Source organism: Necator americanus, chromosome X (assembly GCF_031761385.1).
Source record: "Necator americanus strain Aroian chromosome X, whole genome shotgun sequence".
NCBI classification, from domain to species: domain Eukaryota; kingdom Metazoa; phylum Nematoda; class Chromadorea; order Rhabditida; family Ancylostomatidae; genus Necator; species Necator americanus.
The window spans coordinates 16,876,971-16,902,885 of record NC_087376.1 but is presented as its reverse complement, the minus strand read 5'-3'; the positions used below and the strand labels follow the sequence as shown (position 1 = coordinate 16,902,885).

The window sequence follows — 25,915 nt, the reverse complement described above, 5'->3', positions numbered from 1 at the left end:
TAATACTGAGCAGTATACTTAGTTTTGCTTAGCCATTTTGACTTTCCACTGAAATACCAACTTTATCAATTTTTTCCCGCAGTGTTTCGCAGTATTTGTGGAGTGCTCAAATTTCCGTTTTAAGCGAATTACATGGGTTTCCGAGTTTTTTGCTAAAGAATTTCTGACGATTGCGGTTATCGGAACTTTTTGTTGAACTCTCATTGCAATATTCGGCTGGAAAAAGATCTCAAATGCACGTTAACTTTAACAGTAAACTTCGGAAGACTTCTTATCTATTTCTGGAAAAATGTCTTTATCTGCAATCAACAGATGCGACGCGTATGAAGGTGTCATAAGAAATACAGAAACGAGATAAAAATAGCAAATCGATGGCGTCGATAGTTCCGGACATTTGTAGTTGGGCGAACACTTAGCAAAGGTTTCATTGAGCCAAAAAAATATAAAATCAACAAGTTCGTAAAATTGTTATAGGTTTGAAATAGTTATCGTATTAATAATCAGAGCACTGCAGAACCTCAACTAGCAGGTTTCTATTGTGGTTTCTATCGCGTCTAGATCGAAAGCATGCAAAAATCGGTGAAGTTCATGCAATCGATAAAAGGGGAACGGTAAAGAGGGTCCCGGCGGATTCTCCGCGGATGCCTCCGAGATATTATCCAGTGGATATGCCGGCGGATACGCGACCATACTTAAGAGGTCACGCTCCAGTAGTTCATGAAGACGCAAACAACCGTCGTAGATGTTTTTCTAGCCACAGAGACGTAGAAAACTGCGGAGTTACAAGAAAATATGCAAAGAAGAGTTGTATGAGCTGTCGAAATTACCGAATAAGTCAAAGAATAATAGTGTTAGATAGAAGTATATGGCATTTTGTATGGTGTTCTAATAAAGAAAGGGAGAGAGTTCGTTTTTATATCACCTTCAGAAAGTCTAGAAATCTTACCAAATTTGAACCTTTTTCTTCCTGTAAGTTCCAACAAGTCAGAGATACAGGAGATTCCTCTGTCCAGAAAAATAAGCTACAAAAAGCTTGGGAGTTACAGGATAATGATAATTCTCATTACCGTTACTTTTGAAAGTTGAAATTTTCCATTTTAAAGAAAATTTTCATGCACGTAATTTGAAGCTATTAGATACATCCTTATCTCATTTTTACGTGAGGATTTCTCTTGCTTCTGGTACGCTTACAAAATTGAGATCACCTCACGTCACAAAATTGCAGTGAACGTGTCTGATTCACCAAAACAATTGGGTAGATAGTGAATTATATCCGTTGATGCAGCGCATGATTAGCGGTAGGTAAGCAGAGTCAGCTATTTAGGTGCCAACGAAAGTGAATCTCTTTAGGACACACACCATCGTTAATTGCTCTGACGAGGCATGACCGGGGCATACTCGAAATTCCGCCGGGACCCTCTTTACACGTACCCCCAATAAACGAGTGAGTGCGATCGCGTATAGCCTACCCCAGTGTTTTGACATCATGGACAGTTATGCTCTAGTTTACTCAAGATGTGAGGCAATTCTTTGTACTACTCTATTTTCGTACTCCCGTACTCTTATTTCGCAGTTTAACCGTTGCTGCGATAAAGCAATCGAAACTTCAACTGCTCAGTGGGAGATGCGCTTCTTGTCAACCAAGTTACTTGCAGTCGATTAGCGCCCTGCGAACTAATTTACTCGGGATTTTAACTTGCAAGATTGCTATCATTCTCTTATGCTATATAATAACGCGGCGCTTAGTCCGTGTGTGTCACAAAAACACAAAAATACTCCATAAATATCCAAAACTTCACACCGAACCGAAACTGCGGCTCCCAACTGACCGACGAGCATTTTACCACCACTGTCGAAAGCTAAGGAGACACATACTAAATACTCGGTGGCACAGGTACTTTCAGTTATATGTTGGGGAGGGCATGTAACACTTTATGAGTATGTTTACCTCTAATTTTACATAGCAGCAAAACTGAATAGTCATTCAATTATAAAATAGGTTGAAACTTCTTTTCTAGAGCATTTACAAATCGCAAACTTATCGCATTCTCCTCCGAAATAGTTTCTTCTGAGGTTTTTTTTTTTTAAAATGGCGCAGCAGCTTTTTTATGCACAATTGAAAAAGCTAGGAAAGTGCGATCTATTATTCCTTTCTCGCCATTGTCTTTTATGACGAGTTTTTTTTTCCGCACGCTCTAGTGATGTTACACATTTAAAGAGAACAGTTACGTTCTTAGAAATTTAAGCACTGATGAAATGATAATGAAACGAGTATTCATACTCTCCTTCCCAAATCGTCCGTACCACATTTGGAGAGTATTCAAGCTTCACCTTAAGTCTTTTTTTTTTTGCCACCTCAACTATTTGGAAGCATGCGAAGTATGAGTTTTTCTCCTTTCTTCGCCGATTAGAACAGGAAGAAATGTTAACACGAAAGGACGTGAACCTCACCATGGTACTGATGAAGATAAGGTTCTTCCTCAGATCACGTAAGCTGTTAACTGCAATCTAAGCAGCTGTTTGCATGCATGTTTCCAATTTCTGAAGAAAAGATGCTACTTCACTTTGCTTTTCGCTCTCGTTTTTGTTACGTCGCTTCCCAACCGCAGCAATTCAACTCCAATCACCCGTCTCAGCACTTCCAACATTTTCTGGCGCCGACGCACAAAGTCGTCGCGGTGGGATTCGTCTCACTGCTTTCTGGAATTTCGTTACACGCACGTGACAGAATAAGCCAATTAGCATACATCATAATGATATTTCTTCTATACCGTTATAATGTCGAAGCTTTTCTCGCCTTCTTTCGGCCAATGTAGAATGGTGTGACAAAACTAAACTACGTGAACTTCATTATCATGCTTTTAAGATAAGAATCCTACATGAAATCATGTAAGCAGTTAGCTGCTATTAAAGCGGCTGTCTGCATGCGTGTATATAATTTCTGCAGAAATTATCTGGCAAGCAAGATGAGTGAAAGGCATAGAGGAGTGGACATACGGAGTACATTTGGAAATATCCCCGCATTGAACCCGTCTCACTCCATTTTACTGTTTCTGGCGGTGACGCACTGTGACATCGTGCATCTTGTCTCTCTGCTTTCTAATACCAGCACGGTCACCTGACATCGTGAGACTCCCGCCCTACTTTTGCTGTCGGTGCATCTGACGCAGTGGAACACCTTTAGCTGCATTCTCGCGCAAGCATGCCTGCCTGGTGTACTCGACCCATGTCACCCAGTTCTACTCTAGCACAGGTGTACCAATCTGAGCGCAGGAAAGCAGAAAAATGGAGTGTGACCCATTCCACCACTCTGCCTTTTGGCACTGGCGCATCTATCTGACGCCGAAGAATCCGTCCCACTCCATCTCACTACCTTCCGACGTTGACGCACAATCGTGCCAGCCTATCTTTCTCCCTTCTGGCGTTCGCGCACTACTTCAGCATTTGAAGTTTTCCAAGCTGCCTTCTGACGTCGACACATTCATTTGACGTCGTGGGACCCATATTATCCCGACCTCACTATTTCGTGGCAAAAACATGTGATGTCGTACAGGACCACTACGAAAAAAGAAGTAGAAACGAAAGTTCGTTGTACCCTTAGTCTACACGGTTTTTTCGCAGCAACGTGGAAAAAACCGACCATTGGAAGCTTTGTAATTCTTGAGAAAAAAGAACGAAATTTTTTTTCTACAACGAAATTTGAAAACGCAACTGTTCTCTTTAAATGTTCGCAGGGCGCTAATCGACTGCAAGTAACTTGGTTGACAAGAAGCGCATCTCCCATTGAGCAGTTGAAGTTTCGACTGCTTCATTGCAGCAACGGTTAAACTTGCAATAGGAGTGTCAAATGTCAAACCGCTGGGGCAGGCTATACGCGATCGCACCTATTCGTTTATCGATCGTATGAACATCACCGATTTTTGCATGCTTTCGCTTTAGACGCGATAGAAACCGCAATAGAAACCTGGTATTTGAGGTTCTGCAATGTTCTGATTATTAATACGATAACTATTTCAAATCTATAGCAATTTTACGAAATTGTTGATTTTATATTTTTTTTTCGGCTCAATGAAACCTTTGCTAAGTGTATTCGTCCAAATACGAATGCCCGGAACTAACGACGCCATCGATTTGCTACTTTTATCTCGTTTCTGTATTTCTTATGACACCTTCATACGCATCGCATCTGTTGATTGCAGATAAAGACATTTTTCCAGAAACAGATAAGAAGTCTTCCGAAGTTTGTTGTTGAACTTAACGTGCATTTGAGATCTTTTTTGAGCCGAATATTGCAATGAGAGTTCAACAAAAAGTTCTGATAACCGCAATCGTCAGAAGTTCTTTAGCCAAAAACTCGGAAACCCACGTAATTCGTTTAAAACGGAAGTTACGAGCACTCCACAAATCAGACGAAACACCGCAGGAAAAATTGACAAAGTTGGTATTTCAGTGGAAAATCACAATAGCTAAGCAAAACTAAGTATACTGCTCAGTATTATATCCAGTCACTTATTATAAATCAGCGTAACCGATAAAACCAACCTTTTCGTCTTTGGTAAGAAGGATGTTCCTTGCAGCAATATCTCTGTGAACGATATGTTTGGTTTCAAGAAATGTGAGTGCCTTCACTATCTGTAGGCAATACTCAAGAAGAGTGGTAACGAGAAATGTCGGTTTGTTTGCATCACGTAGACGAGACAGTAGTTCTCCACCTTCGCAAAGTTCGAAAACCTAAGAAAAATACATTGGATGTTTGAAACCCTAATCCATAAAATTAGTTTTCACTGTTACCTCGGAACGGAGGTAATGATGAGCCAGTAGACAATAAATATCAAAATAAACAATGTACATTTATTATCGTACCGCATGTACGTATATTATACAGATGCTTGAGTGACTGCACATTGCCAGTGCGTTTCTTCAGCTCACAACACACTTCTCAATGAACCGATTTGGACCAAACTTTACACGACAATTTGGTGGAGACACCCTCGTGGAGACACGCTATCATAGCTCCTCTCCACAAAAAGCTATGCGTCACGGAACCCAGAAATTGCTAAGGAGTATCACTACTACGCGTTATGAGCAAGGTTTTGGAGCGCATCATCCTGGATCAACTAAAGTGATTGAAGTGTGGCAGCGATCTTTGAAGTTTTTCAAAACTTCAAGGCCGCTTTCGAATCTCCTCATCGAAGCCGTCTTTTCAACGCACCTTGCGCCGATGGAGATTGACGGGAGGACACCTGACTCGTGGAGGCACGCTATCATGATTCCTTTCCACTAAAAGCTTTCCGCCAAGGAAAAAAGAAATTACCGAGCGATATCATTGCTGCGTGTAGTGTACAAAGCTGTGGAACTCATCATTTTACATATGTTGACTAATCAAGGATAGCGAAGAAACCAGCCGCGACGAACAAGCCCGCTTTCGTCGTGATCGTTCGATGATTGACCAGGTGTTCATTGTGAAGAGAGTGGTTGAAGTGTGGCACCAACTTTTCTAGACTTCGAAGCCGCTTTCGACTCTCCTCATCGAGGATGTCTTCTCAACGCACTTCGTGCCGATGGAGTTCCAGAAAAATTCGTACGCCTAATAAACGACATGAATAGAAGAACTGCTGCGGTTCGAACACCAGCCGAATATACTACATCGTTGGAAGTGGAAACTGGAGTAAGACAAGGGGGCGGGACCCTTTCTGTTCAACTTTGTCGTCGATGATATCCTGCGAGGAACATTTGAGCAATGTTCCGTTGATGTGGATCTTGAACGAATAGGAGTCCCTTTTTCGACCTCGAGTACGACGATGATGTAGTGATGATGATTCCGCATGATGTCAACATGACATCATGCGGAAAACAATAAAGCAATGTCTCGCCGACGATTCCCATGCAGCGTCTAAACGTTCGTTGGTGGATCTCGAGTACGCCAACGATATAGTAATATTCACTTCAAGCAGCGCGCAAAGTTACATGCGCTCGAATAACAGCCTGATCTGCTCAGAAAACGGTATCACGCAGTGCAAACGCCGGTCGATAATGCTCATTTAGTAGATCCTTGTGAGCAGACGAACTTCAACGTGAAAGTGTGGCATTTCTCACCCTCGACGGCTGCCTTAAACAGGGTGCGAGCCAAGTGCAAAGTGCGATACTACCTCCAAAACTACTGTATTCGCTGATTACTCTCAACGTTGCTCCACCTACGTTGTGGTATGTCCTGACTCGACGTGCGGCGATGGATAGCAAATGTAAAAATGTAAAAAATGAAAGTTGCAATGTAAAAAAAGATGGGTGAAAACTCATCAAGGCGAAAGTGTAGTAGATTTCAATCAGAAATTAAAAGCCATTGAAGTTCCTAAGCAAGTTCCAACGTTCCATATACATCGGTCTGAACGTCAGGCTAAAGCCGGACTTCAGACTTCTTCTGGTGCTCGCTGCTCTTGCCTTCACTGATCAATAAAAATTATGAGTAGTGGCACTTTCTGTAAAATTAAATTCGGATTTTCCCAATAACGGTTTCTTCGTTTCTTTTAAAAGAAGTTTAAACATTGATAAAATAAAATATTGATAGTTTTGTTCCTAAATGTGGTAGTTACTACATTTGTAGTGTATTCAAACTTGATTTTACACCTATGTCCATTTGACCCCCTCAATCTGGAAAGTCTTCCAAGTACGGGATATTTTTTTTTTCTGTTTTGCCTCAACCATTAACACAGAGTTATGTGCTAACATGTAATTGCGTGAACATTATTATCGTATTGATAAAGATAACGTTCTGCGTCAGGTCACTGTTCTCGTGAACTGCTAGCTACTATTGCACAATGGCGCATCAATTCGACAGCGTCACCTCACTCCTTTCCAGGATCGTCATATAATCCGACACCGTTGGCCCCGTCTTATCCCATTTTACCGCTTACTCGCGCCGACGCACCAGTCTTTTGATAAAATGGGATGGAACTGGTCCCAGAGCGTCGACTTGCTGCGTCGGTGCCAGAAGGATATAAAATAGGATGAGTTATAAAACAGGGCGGTGGTTCGCCAGAGCACAATTAAGAAAGCGAAAAGGAACCCTATGCTTTACTAAGAAAGTATAGTGGCAAGGTGAAGAGATGTTCACCAGTCCTCAGCATTCCCAGTGAAATCAAAGAAGCCGTACTTCCCACTATGCAAAGAGCGCTTCAACACATTGCTGGATCAACAAGCTCTGTCAGCTCTTTAAAAAACTCGAGCACATCTAATGACCGAGGTCCGAAGTTAGCGAGAAACAAACGACCAAGTGGGAGATCCTGTATCGAAAGGATGCAAAACAAAGTCTGGTGAAGATGAATGGATCATGGGGATTCGTAACATGGCAAAGATCATCCGCACAATATGGATCGAGGAAAGGATACCTGACTTGTGGAGGCACGTTATCATAATTACCTTCCATCAGAAGTTATGCGTCGCACAAGAGAACTACCTCGGAATGTCACTTCAACATGTAGTATACATAGTTCCGAATCGTCTTATTAAACATCTCGAAGTTCAGTTTTCAACATAAAGCTCAGTTTTCAACTAACAAAAATCCCCAGTTATTGCTCTTGACGTTATAAGATAACAGGCCAAAAAAAAAACGAATGTGACAGCGAAAGCATAGCAAAACGATAAAGATGATTAGAAGATCTAAGACCTCGCGCAGTGATGAGCGCCTCAAGACCAAATGTCGGCTAGACATGAAAGATAAAATCAAATGATACTCGGTGGGAGAAACCCCAGTTTTGAATCTGACAGCGGAGATCTCGATTATTCCAGTAATAAGGGCCCCTGAATGCTTAACTAATCCACTGCATTCGGACGTGGGTCTTTTCGAATGCACACGAACTAAACCTAGCACCTTCGACTGTCATGACATGGCCTTTTCAAACAAGTAGACACACTACATAATTCCACGCTTCTGCACGTCGGAAATCGACCATTGGGATCCCACAACGAATCGCTACAAAATAAACAGTGAGTACCGTCCTAAGGTTCTGATGAAAAAGAGGAGCAAAGTGTAGTTTAGGGAAAACACTGCTCCAATCGAACTGCACTTTGAAGCACAAAGACCGTTCTTAACTGACAAATGGTATTCCCATTTTAGAAGGCTATTGTTCATCAATCGACAGTTCATCACTGGTCGTGAGTCGGGGCTCTAAAATCTAAGCATTAGTCTTAGAGGATCTATGCAGGCTAAAGCTGTAGGCATGTAGGCTAAAGCTACTAAAAGAAAAAAAGGAAGACGGAGTTAAGAGTGCTAATGTTTTAACCTCACCAAACTCGCAACACACTTATTGGAAGCGACATCATGTAGTACTCTGGTATGTCATATCGTGTACGATTTTATTGAAAATGGCCTGAGAGATGGCTTCCCCGCAATTTGCTTTTGTACAGCTCGATTAAAGGAATCACTGCGCGAATCTGAGGTGGTACGGATTTCAGGTGGAGTATTCGTATACGGGATCGTAGATTGACGAGAGGGGGTGATTCCGTCCATTTCTTTCTAACTGCCGTAAAAAACGGATCGGAAGATACGGCTTCGCGGTCCGGCACGCTATTTTCTACAACGAGTTCGATTGGAGCGCGCCATCCTTGTGAACGCGCCGCATCTTCCGGGCTGTTTTTTACGGCAATCAACAAAAAATGGACGGAATCACCTCCCTCTTCTTAATCTACGATCCCGTATACGAATACTCCACCTGAAATCCGTACCACCTCAGATTCGTGGGGTGACGTCTTTAAAGCAGTGCGGAGTGCGCCGCTACTCTCCAGCTACATTTCACCCGTAAAGGAGCACCAACTCAAGCGCTAGAAAAAAACTCTTTATACTTCTTCATACTATTAAAAGCACCCATTTTGGTATTTACATCTGCAACGATCGAAACAGTATGATCGTCAGCAAAAAGAACGAACAATCACAAAGCCACTAAAAGGACAAAAAACAATAGTGAAGATGTCGTGCAATCGCTGTCCAGTACCGATAGTTGCAAAAAGGATGTTTCGGAAATGTCATGCAAATGGAGATGAAAGTACTACGCATTCCAATCGAATGATATAAAACTGAAGTGGGAATTTGTCGGAAGAAACAAAACTGACCATCATTGCTGGTCGTGGCACAACACCATACATTCGGATGAGATTGGAGTGTTGAAGTCTGAGAAGATGGGTTGCTTCAGCTTGCAAATCTTCAATTTTAGACGGTGAAACATCTCGCAGAATTTTCACTGCAACTTCCACCCTCTCCCCATTAGAGCTATACCAATAGGCGCGCTTAACTATGGAAAACGATCCCTGGCCGATAGTTTCCAATAACTTTATCTAAAAAGTCGATGTTAGCGCGCAAAATGGTTCATGCGTCTCGAGTTACACTTGATTGGACTACTTAGAACATCTTACCTGTTCTTTAGGTATGAACGTCTTATTCAATTCAGCTGAGCTACTGCCTTTACAATTTCCGTTTTCAACATACACTAACTCAGACTTGGTACTCCGTTTGTTAGCCTTCTCCTGAACTTCGAAAGCAGCTTTTCTGATATCTCGAATCTGCGACTGCGAAAGTCCAACAGCCTGGAAATTGAGAGGCTTGGTTGTTAAACATTTTATCAATAAAAGGATAAACCTGCAACTCTTTGTCTTGCACATGACTGATGTGCATTAGTCGACGAATTCGCAGACCGAACACTAAATCTTGCTGAAAACTCTCAACCTTTGCGTAATTCCAAACGTCCACCAAATCCTTCTCGACACACGCGCCAAGGTCCGACATACCTAGAAGCGAAACAACTTTAAAAAAGAAAGGAAAAAGCGCAACAGCAATATGAGGATTCGTGCGACACACAACAACAGGTTCTTCTCAAAGCAAAAGCATGACCTAAAGGCATCACACCACGAATCTTCGGTAGTGCGGGTTCCCGGTTGGTAATGCCTAGTCATAGATTATGGAGAGGAGGGTGACTCCGTCCATTATCTTCCTGATTGCCGTAAAAACGGCCCGGGATACGACAAACGTGCAGAAGCCACATCTTGCGAAAGTTCCTACTAGGGGTCGAATGTATTGTGAAGTGTGCATGCCACACACAGAAAAGGACTTACGCCATCTAAAATAATATCTTCTGATTTTGATTGATACGGGAGCATTATAAAAGTCACCGTTGCGGAAGTGGATGACGTCGAATATACTGTTGCTTGTGCGACTACACACACTGCACTGGAATTCTTTACTTCATTTGTCCATTTATTTGTCTTCAGTATGTTGTTTGTGTTCGTTTGCATATGCGCTCTTTTTCATGGCTTTTTCCTCAAACATAAGTCATCTCCTTCAATGCACGCGATCACATCTGATATTGTAATTTCATCCGCTTTTCTTCTTCTTTACACATCGTTTGCTGTACCTTCTGTCATCCTTTGTTGTCGCATGTGTGTAATAATGCGAACCATTGGATGCTCTGAAGGAGACGGTAACATGTTTGCTTATACAAAGTTTATACATTATATAAAGAAGAAGTTTACATCTTGTATTTGTATGTCACATCACATATTATTCTTATCAGCAAAATTTGACATTTGTACCACTATATAGATTGATCCCATCACATGACACAATACACAGGCATACGCATTCTTATGTTTTAAATGTTTCCCTACGCATCACTGCTGCCCAACTCTGTTTCATCGTGAGGGCACACGTTGTTGCTGATACATTCGGTATGCATCCAGTTTTCGCATGTTGGACACTGAATCCAACAAATCTGACTATTTGTGCTGTTACTTGGCTGCATCCGAAGGCAAACAGCACACGCGTCCCTCTCGTCATGTGCACAATCCGGAATTTCCAGCAGTGGCTTTCGTCGTTTACTTTGCTCTTCCTTGCGTAGATGGGCTCGCTGAACAAACATTTTAAGGGGAATTCTTTCACTTACGATTGACTTCAAACCTTCTGTAATTTCCGTATCTGAGTAGAAGCTCGAGGACGGCCGACTGGAGGAACATCGGGACGGCGTGCAAGGCGCATGTTTTGGTCGCTCCCTTCAGCGTTATCTGGTAGCGACTCGATCTTTTCCCGTAATTGTTCCAAATCGCGCAGCGTTTCCGCCATGTTCATTCGAGCGCTTTCTGCTGGCCTTCTCATCATTTTGATCGCAGTTTCTCGTATCGATGCCATTTCCTGAATATATTATTGGTTTTTGAAAACCGTACCATAGACTCCAGTTATAAATACCATTTCAATCCTTTGGAGAAGGTCTCTGTTTTCGTCCTGTATATCCGTTGAGCTCCTTAGGTCCATCTCCACACCTACATCACTACCATCTGCGCTCTCCACTTCATCATCCACTACAACCTCCATCATCTCTTCATTTCCATCGCAGCTGTAGAGTGCATCTTGCACAATCTCAGCTTCTTCATCTACCACCGAAGACATTGAAAACCCACAATCTTGCGGCGAGCGACGTCCTACAAATATATATGTAAGTTAGAGTAATAAACTGGATAAAGAGTAGTCTGTTAGATTCATCTGCTGCTGCGTACAACAAAGCTGCATGGACATGCGTACAGCTAATCCCACTTTTCACATCCATGGGACAAGTGCAAGCATAAGCGTATGGGCATGCAGCACACCCCTCTCTACGGCAGTGATTGTTAAACTAAAAATAATTACTCAAATCTAAACTTTAAACATTGCAGTTTCTTCTCGAGAGCTTACTTGCTTATCGCATGGGCAATATTGTTCTTCAACGCAATATGAGCTTCCATTGTCCTTCACTTCTCAGGTCCCAGGACCAACAACAGTGACAAGGTGCTGCTGCCCACAGTATTTGTTGACAGCCATCGCGTGCGCCTTATGATGTTGCTGGAGCCTGTACCTTCCTTCCTCTAGCCCTCTTTCCTTCTAAATGATATAGTGTGCAATCGATCAATGTCTTGCTTAGCGTTATCTCTCTCCCTTCTTCTAGTTCGGTAGTTAGTGAGATGAGCAGCTGCAGAAGTCTGTCTACTCTAACGTTGGCCTTTCAGTCCAGCACCTCGTGCTTCAACGTTTTATGGAAACGTTCACAGAGCATAGAAGTGTTTACGCAGGACCTTAGCCGCCCAAACGCTGCCCATTGCTCCACTCTATCACTCCTACAAAAGAAGATAGCTTATATTCAACAATCAACTGATCAGAAAACAATATAAGCACGTACCATGAATTTTCCATGTACGATGCGAGCCCGCTTTCTTCATTTTCACGGAGGTACCTCAGCATTGACGTGTATTTCGCCACGAACACGTTTCTGTTACGTACGAGGCGTATCTCTTTCAACTTCCTGAGTAAGGGCTCGAAGAGGTCACGCTGAAGAATTGTAATTAGGACTTGTTTTCGCTAAAAAGAAAGAGTACATACATTGATAAGTTTCGTGTTCGAATTCCTCTTCATGGCCTGTTGCACATGCCATAAGCACAGGAGCCGCTTAGTCGAAGATGATGAAAAGGCCTTGCTATAGCCGTTCCAGAATGTGTTCGTGTCGTCCGTCATGAAGTAGTCCGTGTGGAACGAAGGCAGGTACTTTTTCACGTGCTCAAACAATAAGCCCACCTCTGCCTCAGTCATTCTGAAAAATTCTGAAGAATGTGAAAGTGACAACTTTCAATGCACTAGTGGTATATCACCTATAAGAAAGTAAGTAAGCGGCTGGCAAAGCTCTATCCCACTCATCCGCAGCAATTACTGTGGCCAGTCTCAGCGCATAGGACGTTAGGTTAAACGTGTCGTCCACACATAATGCCCTTTGTCCATACTTCCGCAGCCACTGTCGCTGCGTTGGATTAGTGACGACTAAATGTATGTTGTAAGTTCTAAACTGCATAGATTTTCTGCTAGATTTTATTTACTCAGCACGAAAGCTGAATGCCATCAGATTCCGAGTTGGCATCAACTCGCATTTGAATTGACACCGTGTCGAAGTTGTGAAGTCTCCCCGGCTGCACGCGACACTTTGCAGCCGCGACACTTCTGAAAATCCCTTTCATTGATCTCTTCAGATTCTACGTTTATGCAAAGTGATTTACCTTATGTCTCGTGCTGTAATGAAGTAAAGGCGAGTAAGGGGGGCTCCTCTTACTTGCATTCTTATTTTTTTTTATATACTTGTCGGATAGTGAGACCATCTCTTAACAGCGAGACTATATACTTTTTAGCACTCTCACCTAGTCTCAGCTGAGATGGACAGGCTTCATGTCCGAGATAGGTGAGGCAGTGTTCGACTGTCACACCATCAATCCTTTCCGTTACCTAGAATTCGTCTGGTTCCACTATGATTCACTTGAAGAGGCACTGATTGTTTATATTGAAATTGTAGTGCACGTACATTCATATACGCTGTGCAGTTCATCACATACTTTTTCGTCTTTTCAGGTCGCGAAGCTGGACAGTGAAACGAGCAGTGACAGCGGAGATAGGTGACTTTGGCCTGCGCCATAACCTTAGTCCTTGTTACGAAGCGACTTATTACACCTGCTTCCTCTGATGCCAACTTCCAACTCTTGAGAAAAAAATCACTTGAGATACACTAGTGTTTACGCAAGTTGTCATATACTCGAACGTGATAATCTTGTGCATTCTGGAAAGCGACTGTTTCCACAACAAATTCGTCTGAGTTTTCAGCATGTTGTTGATGAGCATGCTCTGCGAGCTCACGGTGACTCTGCATGGATGCATTTGGTAGAATCAGAAAGACAAATCAATAAAGATGTGAACATAAGTATTAAATGAGTGAATTGAAATGAATTAATGACAATTATTAAATGTACAAAACCATCGCGAAAACTGCGGTTCATCAATGTGACTCACTCTGACGCCCTCTCCGCATATGGGACACGGGATAGTTGGTGGTGAGTACTCGTCAGCATGCTTTGTGGTTCTATGTCGGCTCAGCCCAATAATACTGTTGAATCCCGTATCACAGTACTGACAGTTATATACTGACTTCCCTGAGGCGGCAATTTTCTGGTTCTTTTTGTCAAGCTTAAATTCCTCTATTTGCTCTTGTGAGTATCCATGGACTTGAGCAAGGTGCCTCTGGATTTTTTTACCCTTGTCTACATCACAAATCGGATATACATTCATGACGACGCTAGAATTAGAGCAATATAGTTCGCATGCGAAAGAAGAAGCAAAGTAGTGTTAAAAAAAAAAAACTGACTTGCGTGTGGCATCCATAATCTAAATTCAAGATAAGTTGTTAGGAGTAAAGACAGAGATAGATAAATAGTTCGACCAGCTCGACTGAGAACAGCCTCAGATAATGACTTTCGTGTAGGCTTACATGATCCGATATTCTTCTTCCAGATGACGGGCTATAGAGAGGCCTTCGTTCAACACCACTAGTCATGAGATGTATTCTGTTTTATTAAGGGGTCACTAAACGTTCGCGTGGACATATCTACTGGCTCGTGGACATTAGTGGGAGAAATATGATATTTGTAGTGCTGTATGGTGTTGTGGAGAATCTCTAAGGTACACAAAATTTGAACACTTAATTAGGCTGGCAGTGTCTTAAGGTAGATATCATATAAAAACGCAACAGTACACATCAAGCTTCCCCTCCAGAGCATCCAATGGTTCGCATGATTACATACATGCGACAACAAAGGATGACAGAAAGTACAGCATACAGTGTCAAAGGAAACATGAAAAAGAGGAAGGGCGTTGAAGTTACAATATCTTAACGTAATGGCATCAATTGGAGGGGCAAAATGGAAATCTGCGAAAACAAAACAATAGGAGTGAGTAAGCAACGTACTGCATCTAAGAGGCGACATCAATTTTGAAGTAAAAACCAAAATCAGAAAATATTATTTCAAATGCCGTAAGCCCCTGCGCATCATCTGTGGTTTGCACAAAAAGACACATATTCGACGACTAATCTTAGTGGGGCCTCTGCAAGGGCGCTAACTCTATAAGCTTGTCGTTTTTACGGCAATTAGGAAAATAATGGAAGGAATCACCCTCCTACCCCAACATGAAATCACGGGCTCTAGCGGCAGGATCGGATGGCCCGCCTAGGCGCGCGGCAACGTGACCACTCGGTCCCAGCAAGTATCATGAGGAGCGGGTATGGGTACCAGCACTTTTGGAGGTTGACTGTTCGTTTTCCACGTGCACCGACGATACTTGACTGCGCCACCGCGCGGCTGTGAACTCTGCCGGCGTTCGCAGATCTACGTGGACTTGCCTTTTCCTTCAGACCATGTTCCCGTGGCATTTCTTTTGTGCTATCTTTGTTTCGTCCTTTTTTCTTTACAATTAGTTCTTCAATCAGAACAATTTCACCTATTTCTGGAGCTGATCTTGTTAGGTGTCTGGGTTGTATGAGGTTGATTTTTTGTGTTTCTAGTAATCAGGTCAGATATTCAACATTCCATTTCTCCCAGAACTTATTGGCTATCATTTTTGATGTTTGAAATACTTCAGATACGTGTTTTTCTGTTTGGATGAGATTAGGATCGTAGTCAGGATCGCCCGATATGTCTGCAACTTTGTCGTTCGGAAGCGAGTAGTTGAAATTTCCCTTCAAAAAATCAAGGGATCTCAATGGTATCTCTGCGATATCACTGGAGTTCAGTTTGGCAAGAGGTCTTGTGTTTAGAATCGCCTCAATTCGAGTGATCACGGTGCACATGTCTGCAAAGCTCAAGCGTTTGCGCCCTATTGATTTATTAAACTTTTTGGTTAAACCGACTAGTCGTTCCCATGCACCGCCCATCCAGGGGATCCAGCAAGATTGAAAATTCAGTTTATTCGTTGGGATGCACAATATGAAATAAGAGATCGACCATTTTCGTTGAGGTCAGAGAACATTCTTGTGATAATGACTTCACCAAGCTTGAAGTTGGTTCCCCAATTTGAGCAGATCTCTGTAACTCCTCTGCGCGAGGTGAATCTCACGAAACAGTTGAGGAATGCTCCTGCCGAAAGATTTCCTACTACTTCTAACTGTATTGCTCGAGTTGTAAGGCATGTGTATAAACACGCGTACATTTTCTCGAGAGTTTTTGAAGTGAAAGGACCCATGAAGTCACATTCAATACTTTGAAATGGTCTGGACTTTAAAGGTCTGTCCTTTGATAGTGGAGGGATGATCGGTGCTCCGGAAGGAAGACTTGATATTTTCTGTAGATGACGCTACCTTTCAGGAATTTCCTGAATACGTAAGAGGGACGTGAAATCCAAAAGCGTTGTCTTGCGATTGAAAGAGTGTGCTCTTTGCCACAATGACCATTTTTGATGTGAATATCCTGCACGATCAGCCTGGATAATTCCGAGTCCTCTGTGATATAAATCCAAGTGACTTTGTGTTGGAGTTGGGGAATTTTGAAGAGCTGTTCTTGTTGTTTGCTTTCTGATATGGTTGCTTCCAATGTAGTAGTAACCACTATTTCTACTCCGTCATTCTCATGGATGTCGGATTGTGTGTTTATCGATTTGATAGGCCACTCGCTATAGTGATCTTCTAGCCAACGTGGTCCTTTGATCCAGTCGTGCTCGTTAATTTCTTGTGCTGTCAGACTTCTGGTTCCAGCATCAGCTGGATTGTTTTCGGTGCTAACATGGAAAAATTTGACCGTAGCACCATGATTATCGAGTTGCTGTTTAATACTAAGTATTTTTGCTCGCTGATTTGCTACAAAAATAGGGACTCTTTTCGAAGATTTGATCCAATACAAGGCAATCTCGCTGTCTGAAACTATGTTCACTTCTTCGATTTTTGATTGGACAACTGATAATATGCTGCATCCTAATCTGGCTGCTGTAAGGATTCTGTAAGGAGCTCTAATTTTGGGATAGTCTGATGACACCTTTTGGGGGTCAATCGTGTCCTTCTACAGATCAGGTCAGAAACTGTGCCAGAGGGAACACATTGTAAGTAAGAACAAGCTGCAATAGCAATCCTGCTTGTATCTGCGAACAACCAAAGGCGTTTTTGGTCACATATCCTGGGTAATAGCACGTATCTGGGAATTGATACTGTTGCTAGATCTACTTCTTCACACAGTTTCTAACCTTCGTCGCATATCTTTTGATCGAGTGGAGTTTTCCAGTCCACTTTTAAATCGAATATTTCTCGCATCATGGACTTCCGTTTAACGATGAGCGGTCCTGTGAGACCTATTGGGTCATAAATCGAATTAATTTGGCTCTCTCTTAGTCAACTTTTTATTGTAAAAGAACTTTGTTCTCACAGTAAAGTTGTCTGTGATAGTATTGTAATCGACTCCTAGTATTTCCATTTATCCAGATTGAAGTTTGTTGGAGTATGGAATTCTTGAATTTACTTCTTCAGAATTAAAAATATACTCGCGTAGGTCCATTCCTATCTTGCTGAAGAGATATTTTGATTCCTTGTACTTTTTTACAGCTTCAGGAACTGACTCTGCTTGCAAGAGTACATTATCCACATACAAATTTCTGACAATTTCTGCGGATAGTTCCGAGTTTTGAGATTCTAAGTAGGACAGAATCACCATGTTTAGTATACTCGGACAAGCTGTAACGCCAAAAGGCAACCTTCTAAATCTATATTCGACGACGTTGTCTTCTGTTAGTGGGTGATTAACATTCTGAAGCCACAAGAATCCGCAAGATCCTTGTGCGAGTCTATCAATCGGATTTGTGTGAAGGCAGATTCAATATCACACATTAAGACGATCTTCTTGAACCTTGAGGAGGTAAGAATTTCATCTATTCTGTTAACGAAGGATTCTCCTTTTCGGATGACGTCGTTCAGGCTAAGATGGCCTCTTCATTTAGACGGAATGTCAAAGACTATCCTTAAAGGGACCTTTTTCTGTGGTTTCCATACCCCTGTGTGTGGCATGTAATAGATTCCAGCCGCATAGCGGTCTGCTGTATCGAAGGTCTCTACGGTCCCCTCGCTGACATATTTGTTCAAAAGATCGCAGTACAACTGCTTTTGTTCGAAATTACATAAGAGGACGTTTTGCAAAGATTCTAGCCTTCTTATAGCTACTGAGTAGTTATTTTCCAAATGGATTACATTCTCTTTCAGCGGAAAGTGAGCTGTGATAACGTTGTTTTCAAATGAGATCAATTTCGAGTATTCTTTGAAATATCTTTGAACTTTTTCGTCTCCCTGGGTTTCTTCCGGCATGATACCAAGGCCGTCCAACTAAAACATTTTCTGTAAGAGTTCTTGTTCCGTGTTTTCGGAAATTCTTGTCATGCTGTGACATACTTTGTTAGCAGTCTCACTTGCTTTGCTGATCCCTCGGCCATACATTGTGGGTCCAATAACTGTTTTTGCTATGTGACAACCAGATGGTGTTCGGATTCCATTTGGTGGATTTCCGTAACTAAATCGTGGTAGTAGTCCAGTCCAAAAAGAATGTGTGGATTTTGATGCTCACCACGAAGCTTTGAATTTGCTAAACAGATAGTGTTTGTTTTCAAGAAATCGATATCTTCTGCGTCCAATTTCATTGAAGGAAATCCGTTTGTTATGACTGGTTTGTATGGTCATGCAAATTTCTTCTCTGAAAGCAGTTCCTAGTTTAACCGGAACCATATGACTTTCGAAGCACTCGATGTGCCCGCCAATTCCAGACATGGTGCAGATTTCGGTCGTGTTCTTCGTGGGTAGTCCGAGTTGTTCTGCAAAATTTTCTTCGATTATTGTTTTTTCTGCGCCAGAATTGAAGAAAAATAGCACTTTTTTATATGCCTGTTTTCTGGCGTTTATGTTGCCTTCAGCAACCATCAATATCAGTTGTTTACCAGTTTGACTGTGCTGAATGGAGTTTTTCAGTTACTGTGGGGGTTCCACAGACTGAGTGTTTATTGGTTTGAACCTTTGTGGAATATTTCGATTGTTTCCTTCTCTATTTTGCCAGCTTTGTTGCTTTCGACAAGGGCACTAATACAAATTTTATGATGTATTCAGGGAATTTGGATAAGATTGTTTCATACCACATTGGGTCGCACGTCTTCCCTACATCATATCCTGCAGAAATAATATGGTCGGTCAGCATTCTTATTTGATCAAATGTTGCATAGCAGTTGTCGGAGGAATTGTTCGCCACACTCATACTGATCAATTTTTCGACTAATTGTGATCTGCTAGACTGATGACTGGAGTAATTCTCCTGTAAAGTATTGATCAACCAATTGTAGTTTTCAGGAATGAGTTTTATCCCTTTGATGCTGTTTGCGCTCTTCCCTTTAAACTTTGAGTAAGAGTATCTTTTCCATAACGTCCAGTTTTTCACTGTTATGGGCTAGGACTTCAAAAATAGCCCAGTATTCCGGGAAGTCGTCAGAATTCCTGTAAAACTTTGGTAGTGTGGCTTGTGGATGTTTTACTTACCTCAGCGTCCTTTTCGCTGTGCCACTATTGGATGTGGAAGCTGAATTTGATGGGTCTTGCGAGCAGGATGGTATTGTGATGTCTCGCACACAGTTTCGTTATCAATTTCGTTATTGTGTTATCAATTTCGCCATCCCCTTCTTCATTTTCTTCATTGTTGACGTTATCGTCTCTTTGGGGCTTTAGGGACAGATATCCCAGTTTGATCTCCATATTTTCGCGCATATTTTTTGTTTCATCAAGGCGCGCTGTTAACTTGAATATTAGGTCGTTTGCTTCAGCTATCGCTAATTGTAGCTACGACTCTTCCTCTATTTGCTCAATTTCAGTCATCAAATCCTTCCTTTCGGACTTGTTTTTGCAGTTTTTATACAATTCATTATTTCGTTATACAATTCTTGGAGGTTTTTTCTCGCCTCTTTTATTTGCAGCTGATCGGCTTCTCTGATAAGATTCCTCATCTATTGCTGAGTATTCAACCTGTTAAGCGTACTCCCTGCAATGGGATACTAAACTTTTCAGCGTCGTTGCGCTGAGAACTATTGGTGTTCTGTGAAAATGCAGTGCTATTTCTTTCTTTATGCACGTGCAAATGCAATAAACTTCGCTTGACCTACTGTAGCTTTGACTGAGGTCCGACCAACTGTTTCTTGACAGTGATGTGCGTTCCAGTTGCGTTTGTAAGGGAACGACTTTTTGCCCATTTGCTGGGATGAATCTAATGCGATTCACGGTCTTTCGTTTGACCGTATAGGTTGCTCAATGAGCTGGTCTCCTTCTCCTGCCCTCAAAGATGTTACTCCTTGACGCGGGAGTATTGACTTGTTTTAGCCGATGCACCAAAATGTGTGGGATGGTGGGACTCTCGGGATCTTTGCCCGAATTTTTCCGATGAATAAATAGGGGGAACGGTAAAGAGGGTCCCGGCGGATTCTCCGCGAATGCCTCCGAGACATAAGGTGCCCAGTGGATATGCCGGCGGATACGCGAACATATCTCGTCGAAGTCACGCTCCAGTCGTTCATGAAGACGCAGACAACCGCCATAGATGTTCTTCCTGCCACAGAGACGCAGAAAACTGCACAGTTACAAGGAAATATGTAAAGAAGAGTGGTGTGAACTGTCGAAATGACCGAATAAGTCAAAGAATAATAGTGTTAGATAGAAGAACATGGGATTTTGTATGGTGTTCTAATAAAGAAAGGGAGTGAGTTTGTCTTTATATCACCTTCAGAAAGTCTAGAAATCTTACCAAATTTGAACTCTTTTTCTTCCTGTAAGTTCCAAGAAGTCAGAGATACAGAAGGTCCCTCTGTCCAGAAATAAATTAGGTTACAAAAAAGCTTGGAAGTTACAGGATAACGAGAATAGGTGGTTCAGTGAATGCTTATTGCCACAACTAGGCGACTACTCGTGAGCAACGAAGGCGAAGTATCCCTGAAGCACACCAAGCAACAGCTAGCATAAGCGAGCCACGCCCATCAACTACTTGAGTTGCAGTGAGGTCACGATAAGTGACCATCACCGCTAGATGATGTACTCCTACATCAAGAGGAGATTATCATCACTGTCGCAAACCTATTGAAACCACTGCACATAGCTCAAGACTTTTCCAGGATTCCATTGTGATCTCAACTACAGCAAAATCCGCGTTTCCATTCTTGTGTTTCTTCTGGTTGTGTAGTGCTAATTCCAACTGCGTTGGTTGTAACCGGAGTTTTCTTCGCTAGCTGCTGATGTTGTTGCAGCATTGTCTCCATGCATCTTCTAATAACTCGCGTAAAACACTTAGTGCAACCTTTACTAAATGGGGAGAAGTTGCCTTTTTATGCTTTCTCATTCCACTTCCAGAGAAGAATACCTTTCCGCAGGTATCACACTTCATCTATACTTACATGGTTTTTTTCACAGCGTTTTTGACCTCTTACATTTGATCTTCTGAGCATTTGTGGATATTTCGCAAGTCTTTGGAGAGGTTTTGAGTTAAAAATTGGCCTTTACCGCAGATAGATCCTAGGGCGGTAATGGAAGTTTGTATGGCGAAGCAGACTGAAAACTGCTTCACTTTGAAGTAACTAGAAGAAAGGGAAAGAAAAAGTAAGCACAGATGAGATGTACAGATATAGGTGTAGCGTGTATAATAACGAGAGAAATGAAGATACTATGAGGAATGGTTGTAGTTACTTTGAGTAAGCAACAAACAGTAAACAATAATAAATAGTCTCCTTAGTCTCCTCATATACGACTGAGACGATCTTCTAGAACATTCTACGAGGTGAACTGTCAATGTACCTTATATACATCTGGGGAAACCTTCTAGAACATTCTACGAGTTCCATTCCGAGTGGAAGTTTATTATATAAGACAGGCAGCTTTCTAGGATACTCCAACCATTTCGCATTTATGTAGCTCGAATGTTATGTGCCTAACATAAGTATGCCTCCACTCGTATGTAATGTATAAAACATAAATTGTTCTTCAGCGTTTCAATTGTTAGCAGCACTTAAAGGCATCACCCCACGAATCTGAAGTGGTACGGATTTCAGGTGGAGTATTCGTATACGGGATCGTAGATTATGGAGAGGTGGCTGATTCGGTCCATTTCTTGCTAATTGGCGTAAAAAACGGCGCGGAAGATGCGGTGTAAGGACACGGCTGGCGCGCTCCAACCGAACTCGTCATAGAAAATAGCGCGCCGGAACGCTCGAAGCCGTATCTTCCGGGCCGTTTTTTACGGCAATTAGGAAGAAATGGACTGAATCACCTCCTCTTCTTAATCTACGATCCCGTATACGAATACTCCACCTGAAGTCCGTACCACCTCAGATTCGTGGGGTGATGCCTCTAAGTAGACGAGAACGTGGCTCCACCAACCAGCATGACAATCTCGTGCTCTAGCGGCAGTGTATGAGAGTTGGGTCATACTCTGGATCTATTCGATCATACGACGCTCTTCCATTCGGGATAGAAAATGTTTCCTTGCAAGAAGTCGATGTGGGGAAGCGAAAATTTTGTGTCATTAGTATCACATTTTGTAAGCAGTCTGGTGTTGAGATTTGCTTAAATTCTCGTCAGCACCGTGCTTTTTCTCAGAATCTCTTGTTCGTTGTTTTCATTTACAGCAGTAAGTCCGTAGCAGAGAGTGTCTTTTTTGTTCTCTTTATGAACAGCTCCTTTCTGTATATCGCAGGTCCGAGTACGGTTTTTGCGATATGGAGACGCCGGGGGTCTTTATTAGGTGAGAAGGACCACTTACTAACTCGCAGCACTAGTCTAATCCTACTAAAATATGTGGGGTTTGGTGTTCCGCTCTAAGTTTTGTTTGTCACACAAATACTGTTCTCTTTGAGAAATTCGATGTCAACTGGGCTTAGGTTGACGCTTGGAAAACCACTTGTGATCGCAGGTTTAGTCTGAATTTTCATGTTGATCACTTCACCAAAGGCTGTACCAATTCTCATATGCACTATGTGACTTTTGAAGCACTCAATATGTCCACCAATTCCGGATATAGTGCATATTTCAGCTTTCCCTCGATATAGGCCAAAACGTTCGGGTAGTGATTCTTCAATAACTGTTTTCTGTGCTCCAGAATCGAAGAAAACGAGCATTTTCTCAAACTCCCGCTTATTGCAATTCCAAACGTTTTCTTCGTTTGTCATGAGAACTAACTAGGTTGCATTATATATTGGTTCTGTGTTTGAGAGTAATTTTTTTCGTACCCGTGAGTGAGCATTATTGACGTTAATTTGCTTCCGTCGTTGTGATTTGCTGGATTTTTTCCGGTCGCGACTGGGTGCACATCGGTCTTGTGTTGTTCTGATCATTTATATTCCTTTGACTAAACTAAATACGACAAAAAAAAAACCATAAAATTGAGGTGCACAGATCGAATTACACAAGAACCATGCACAAAAGGGAAAAAATCGACAATCTCCAAGCCCTCCTTTCTTGAAACCTCGGCATTGGGAAGTGTATTCATGTTTTCCTGTTATGCCAACGAGGTTTACGTGGAGCTCTATTATTGGCCTGACGTTTCGACAAACTCGTCTTCATCAAAGGCCTAAAAATTGTTTGAGCTCTTTGATGCCATGCATATCCCATCAAACTCCTCTTCTCTCATTGCTAAGCTTCGATATTGTTCTATGTATACCACGCAAGACCTTCAAAAAAAAAACAAACTGACCAATTTCACACGCAGTGCTGGTGAACCACCGCGTTCTTATAAATTGTCACCAGGGCGAATGAGATCAACGCACTGTGCAGTATCCTTAGGTACTGATGTTTGAATAACGTTAAGGAACTGCGCGATGGACAATCTTATAGCTCACAGAGTGTTACGAACGGCATGAAGTCATTGGTAATTGATAAGCACTCATTTTTGTTATTCTTGGATGGATTCCTGACGGAAATCCAGAATGATTCCAATGCAGATATGGGGGGCGGTCGTTAGGTACCCGCAGCCGCCGCGACAGGCGATCATTAGGGAAAACGACTGGCAACGGCGATCGTTAATTGCACTGCGCAGCGTCAGCAGAGCACTGCGCTGCGTTTGCCTCATGCCCGCCCATCACATCCTTCATCAGCTACTCTCATAGATAATGAGGTGCGAAACATGCCTAGCAGGGGCACGCTATCTCTGCTATTGCCTCCGTATGGAGTATCGATCGTTTACTTACTTACTTAGATACTTAGATGGCCCGTCTTCACTCGACGTGCGGGCCCCAGCATCTCTTCCACTCGTTTCGTTCCCTCGCCATTGTCATCCAAGATGTTCTCAAGTTCGTGAGTGGCGTTGACGAGGTCCTTGAGCCGTATCCAGCTGAGCTCTCAGCTGGTCCATCCGTGGAGCGAACACGTCACTCCATCTCGTTGGCGGTCTCCCTCGGGGGCGTTTAGCGTCCCTTGGGATCCACTCTAGCGTTCTTTTAGTCCATCTATCGTCGATTCTTCTCATGATGTGACCGGCCCATCTATGTTTTGCTTTCGATACATATTCCGCTGGGTCGCGAAGACGGGACATTCCTCTTAAGTCGGAGCTACGAAGACCGGCTAGGTGTTGTGTGCGCCGGTTAAACTTCAGGAGACATCTCTCAAGGGCTCTGTGGGTAGTAAGTAGCTTCCTAGACGTGGCCGCGGTGTCTGCCCACGTCTCCGCTGCGTAACAGAGCGCTGGAAGGACTGTCGAGTCGAACAGATGGGCACGAAGATCATGGTCCGTCAGTTGGTCCGTAGCTTCCCTGACGGCTGCGAATGCTGCCCATGCTGCTCTCATTCTTCTATTCAGTTCTTCCTTCAAGTCGTTTTCCATGTTCATAGAACGTCTGAGGTATACGTATGACGGAGTTTCCACGATTTGGGAGCCTTCAAGTTGTACTCCTCCGTCCTCGCAGTGCGCGTTCTTCATGAACTGTGACTTCTTTCTGTTTATTCGTAGTCCTATTCTCTTCCCTGCTTCGTTCAATTCGTTGAGCATCGTTTCTGCTTCATTGGTACCTCGAAAAGGGAACGATGTCATCCGCGAAACGAAGGTTCGAGAGAAATCTTCCATCAACACGTATGCCCCTTTGTTCCCAGGAAAGTGATTTCATTATCTATTGCAATGCAGTTGTGAACAGCTTCGGCGATATAGTATCGCCTTGTTGTACCCCCTTTCCAATGGGTATGGTGAGAGGGCGGTGGAAAAGCTGTATTCTAGTCGTGCATCGTTCGTAGCAATTGGCTAATGTCCTCACATACGACGCGTCCACACCTTGATCGACCAGCGCTGACAGTATTGCATTCGTTTCTACGCTGTCAAAGGTTTTCTCATAGTCGACGAAGGTTAGAACAAGGGGCAGGCGGTATTCCCGGCAAACCTCTATGACCCTCGACACGGTCTGGATGTGGTCCAAGCAGCTGAACCCTTGGCGGAATCCAGCTTGTTCTTGAGGCTGGACTTCATCCAGCGTCCTAGATATACGTGTGAGGATGATCTTGGTGAATACTTTGTATAACACGCTCAGCAAGCATATCGGACGGCAGTTCCGAAGGTCCTCTCGGTCACCTTTCTTATAGATAAGAGCGGTTCGCGAGGTCTTCCACTGGTCTGGGATGCTTTCTTTCTGAAGGTAGGATGTCATGTGCGCTGCTAAGATTGCATGAAGCGGATGGCCACCAGCCCGAAGAAAGTCTGCTGATATAAAATCAGGTCCGGGGGCTGTGCCAGGTTTCATGCTCTTGATAGCGACTCGTACACCCGAAGGGAGAATCCGTGGTGGAGCTTCATCAGTGGGGATGATCGGGCTTGACATAGGAGTTGATGAACGGAAAAGGTTCGAGTAGAACCTCTCCGTTATGATTTCCATCTCACGACGGTAAGACGTGCGAGTCCCGTCTTCGCTCAGCAAGGTTGCTAGCGGAATATTATATTCGCGGAGATCCCTGCGGCACTTCTTTAAACTCGTTCTTCTTTGTGCTGCTTCTAGAATCTTCTTCTGCCTGTACTTCAAAAGATCCTCCTGCAACGCTTTTCTGCAGCTAGTGTTTGCTACTAACCGCTCAAT

At 42.9% G+C, this 25,915-nt stretch overlaps 5 protein-coding genes across 9 annotated transcripts in view; all 5 read right to left on the bottom strand.

The window, feature by feature from the left end:
• RB195_023644 (uncharacterized protein) overlaps positions 1–13,466 on the bottom strand; it is a gene marked incomplete at both ends in the record, with an annotated part of 29,538 nt that extends 16,072 nt beyond the window's left edge. The window contains 10 exons of one of the 4 annotated variants that reach the window (XM_064211151.1): positions 10,650–10,892; positions 10,943–11,173; positions 11,228–11,460; positions 11,573–11,651; positions 12,030–12,129; positions 12,192–12,340; positions 12,392–12,599; positions 12,658–12,823; positions 13,195–13,279; positions 13,356–13,466. In XM_064211151.1, coding sequence (XP_064067032.1) covers positions 10,650–10,892; positions 10,943–11,173; positions 11,228–11,460; positions 11,573–11,651; positions 12,030–12,129; positions 12,192–12,340; positions 12,392–12,599; positions 12,658–12,823; positions 13,195–13,279; positions 13,356–13,466 — 1,605 coding nt within the window. Of the gene's footprint in view, positions 1–4,542; positions 4,732–9,105; positions 9,328–9,405; positions 9,577–9,628; positions 9,778–10,101; positions 10,107–10,400; positions 10,447–10,649; positions 10,893–10,942; positions 11,174–11,227; positions 11,461–11,572; positions 11,652–12,017; positions 12,130–12,191; positions 12,341–12,391; positions 12,600–12,657; positions 12,824–13,194; positions 13,280–13,355 lie in introns of those variants that run through there. The other 3 variants (XM_064211154.1, XM_064211153.1, XM_064211152.1) reach the window with 3 other exon arrangements.
• A 90-nt stretch (positions 13,467–13,556) lies between these two features.
• On the bottom strand, positions 13,557–18,614 carry RB195_023643 (uncharacterized protein; the record flags this gene model as incomplete). Of its 2 annotated transcripts, XM_064211149.1 has the most annotated exons (5): positions 13,557–13,691; positions 13,838–14,011; positions 18,045–18,176; positions 18,243–18,360; positions 18,415–18,614. In XM_064211149.1, the coding sequence occupies 5 exons, from the start codon at positions 18,612–18,614 to the stop codon at positions 13,557–13,559; spliced, it is 759 nt and encodes a 252-aa protein (XP_064067030.1). The 2 variants fall into 2 exon arrangements, with proteins under 2 accessions (XP_064067030.1, XP_064067031.1); XM_064211150.1 differs by lacking the exons at positions 18,045–18,176; positions 18,243–18,360; positions 18,415–18,614 and adding an exon at positions 14,190–14,206 and having other exon boundaries at positions 13,557–13,607; positions 13,838–13,907; positions 13,974–14,120.
• A 4,067-nt stretch (positions 18,615–22,681) lies between these two features.
• On the bottom strand, positions 22,682–23,032 carry RB195_023642 (uncharacterized protein; the record flags this gene model as incomplete). The annotated part of the gene is made up of 1 exon (XM_064211148.1): positions 22,682–23,032. The coding sequence occupies one exon, from the start codon at positions 23,030–23,032 to the stop codon at positions 22,682–22,684; it is 351 nt and encodes a 116-aa protein (XP_064067029.1).
• A 1,115-nt stretch (positions 23,033–24,147) lies between these two features.
• On the bottom strand, positions 24,148–24,888 carry RB195_023641 (uncharacterized protein; the record flags this gene model as incomplete). The annotated part of the gene is made up of 1 exon (XM_064211147.1): positions 24,148–24,888. The coding sequence occupies one exon, from the start codon at positions 24,886–24,888 to the stop codon at positions 24,148–24,150; it is 741 nt and encodes a 246-aa protein (XP_064067028.1).
• Positions 24,889–24,964: 76 nt separating this feature from the next.
• On the bottom strand, positions 24,965–25,717 carry RB195_023640 (uncharacterized protein; the record flags this gene model as incomplete). Its single annotated transcript, XM_064211146.1, has 1 exon — positions 24,965–25,717. The coding sequence occupies one exon, from the start codon at positions 25,715–25,717 to the stop codon at positions 24,965–24,967; it is 753 nt and encodes a 250-aa protein (XP_064067027.1).
• Between the last annotated feature and the right edge of the window lie 198 nt (positions 25,718–25,915).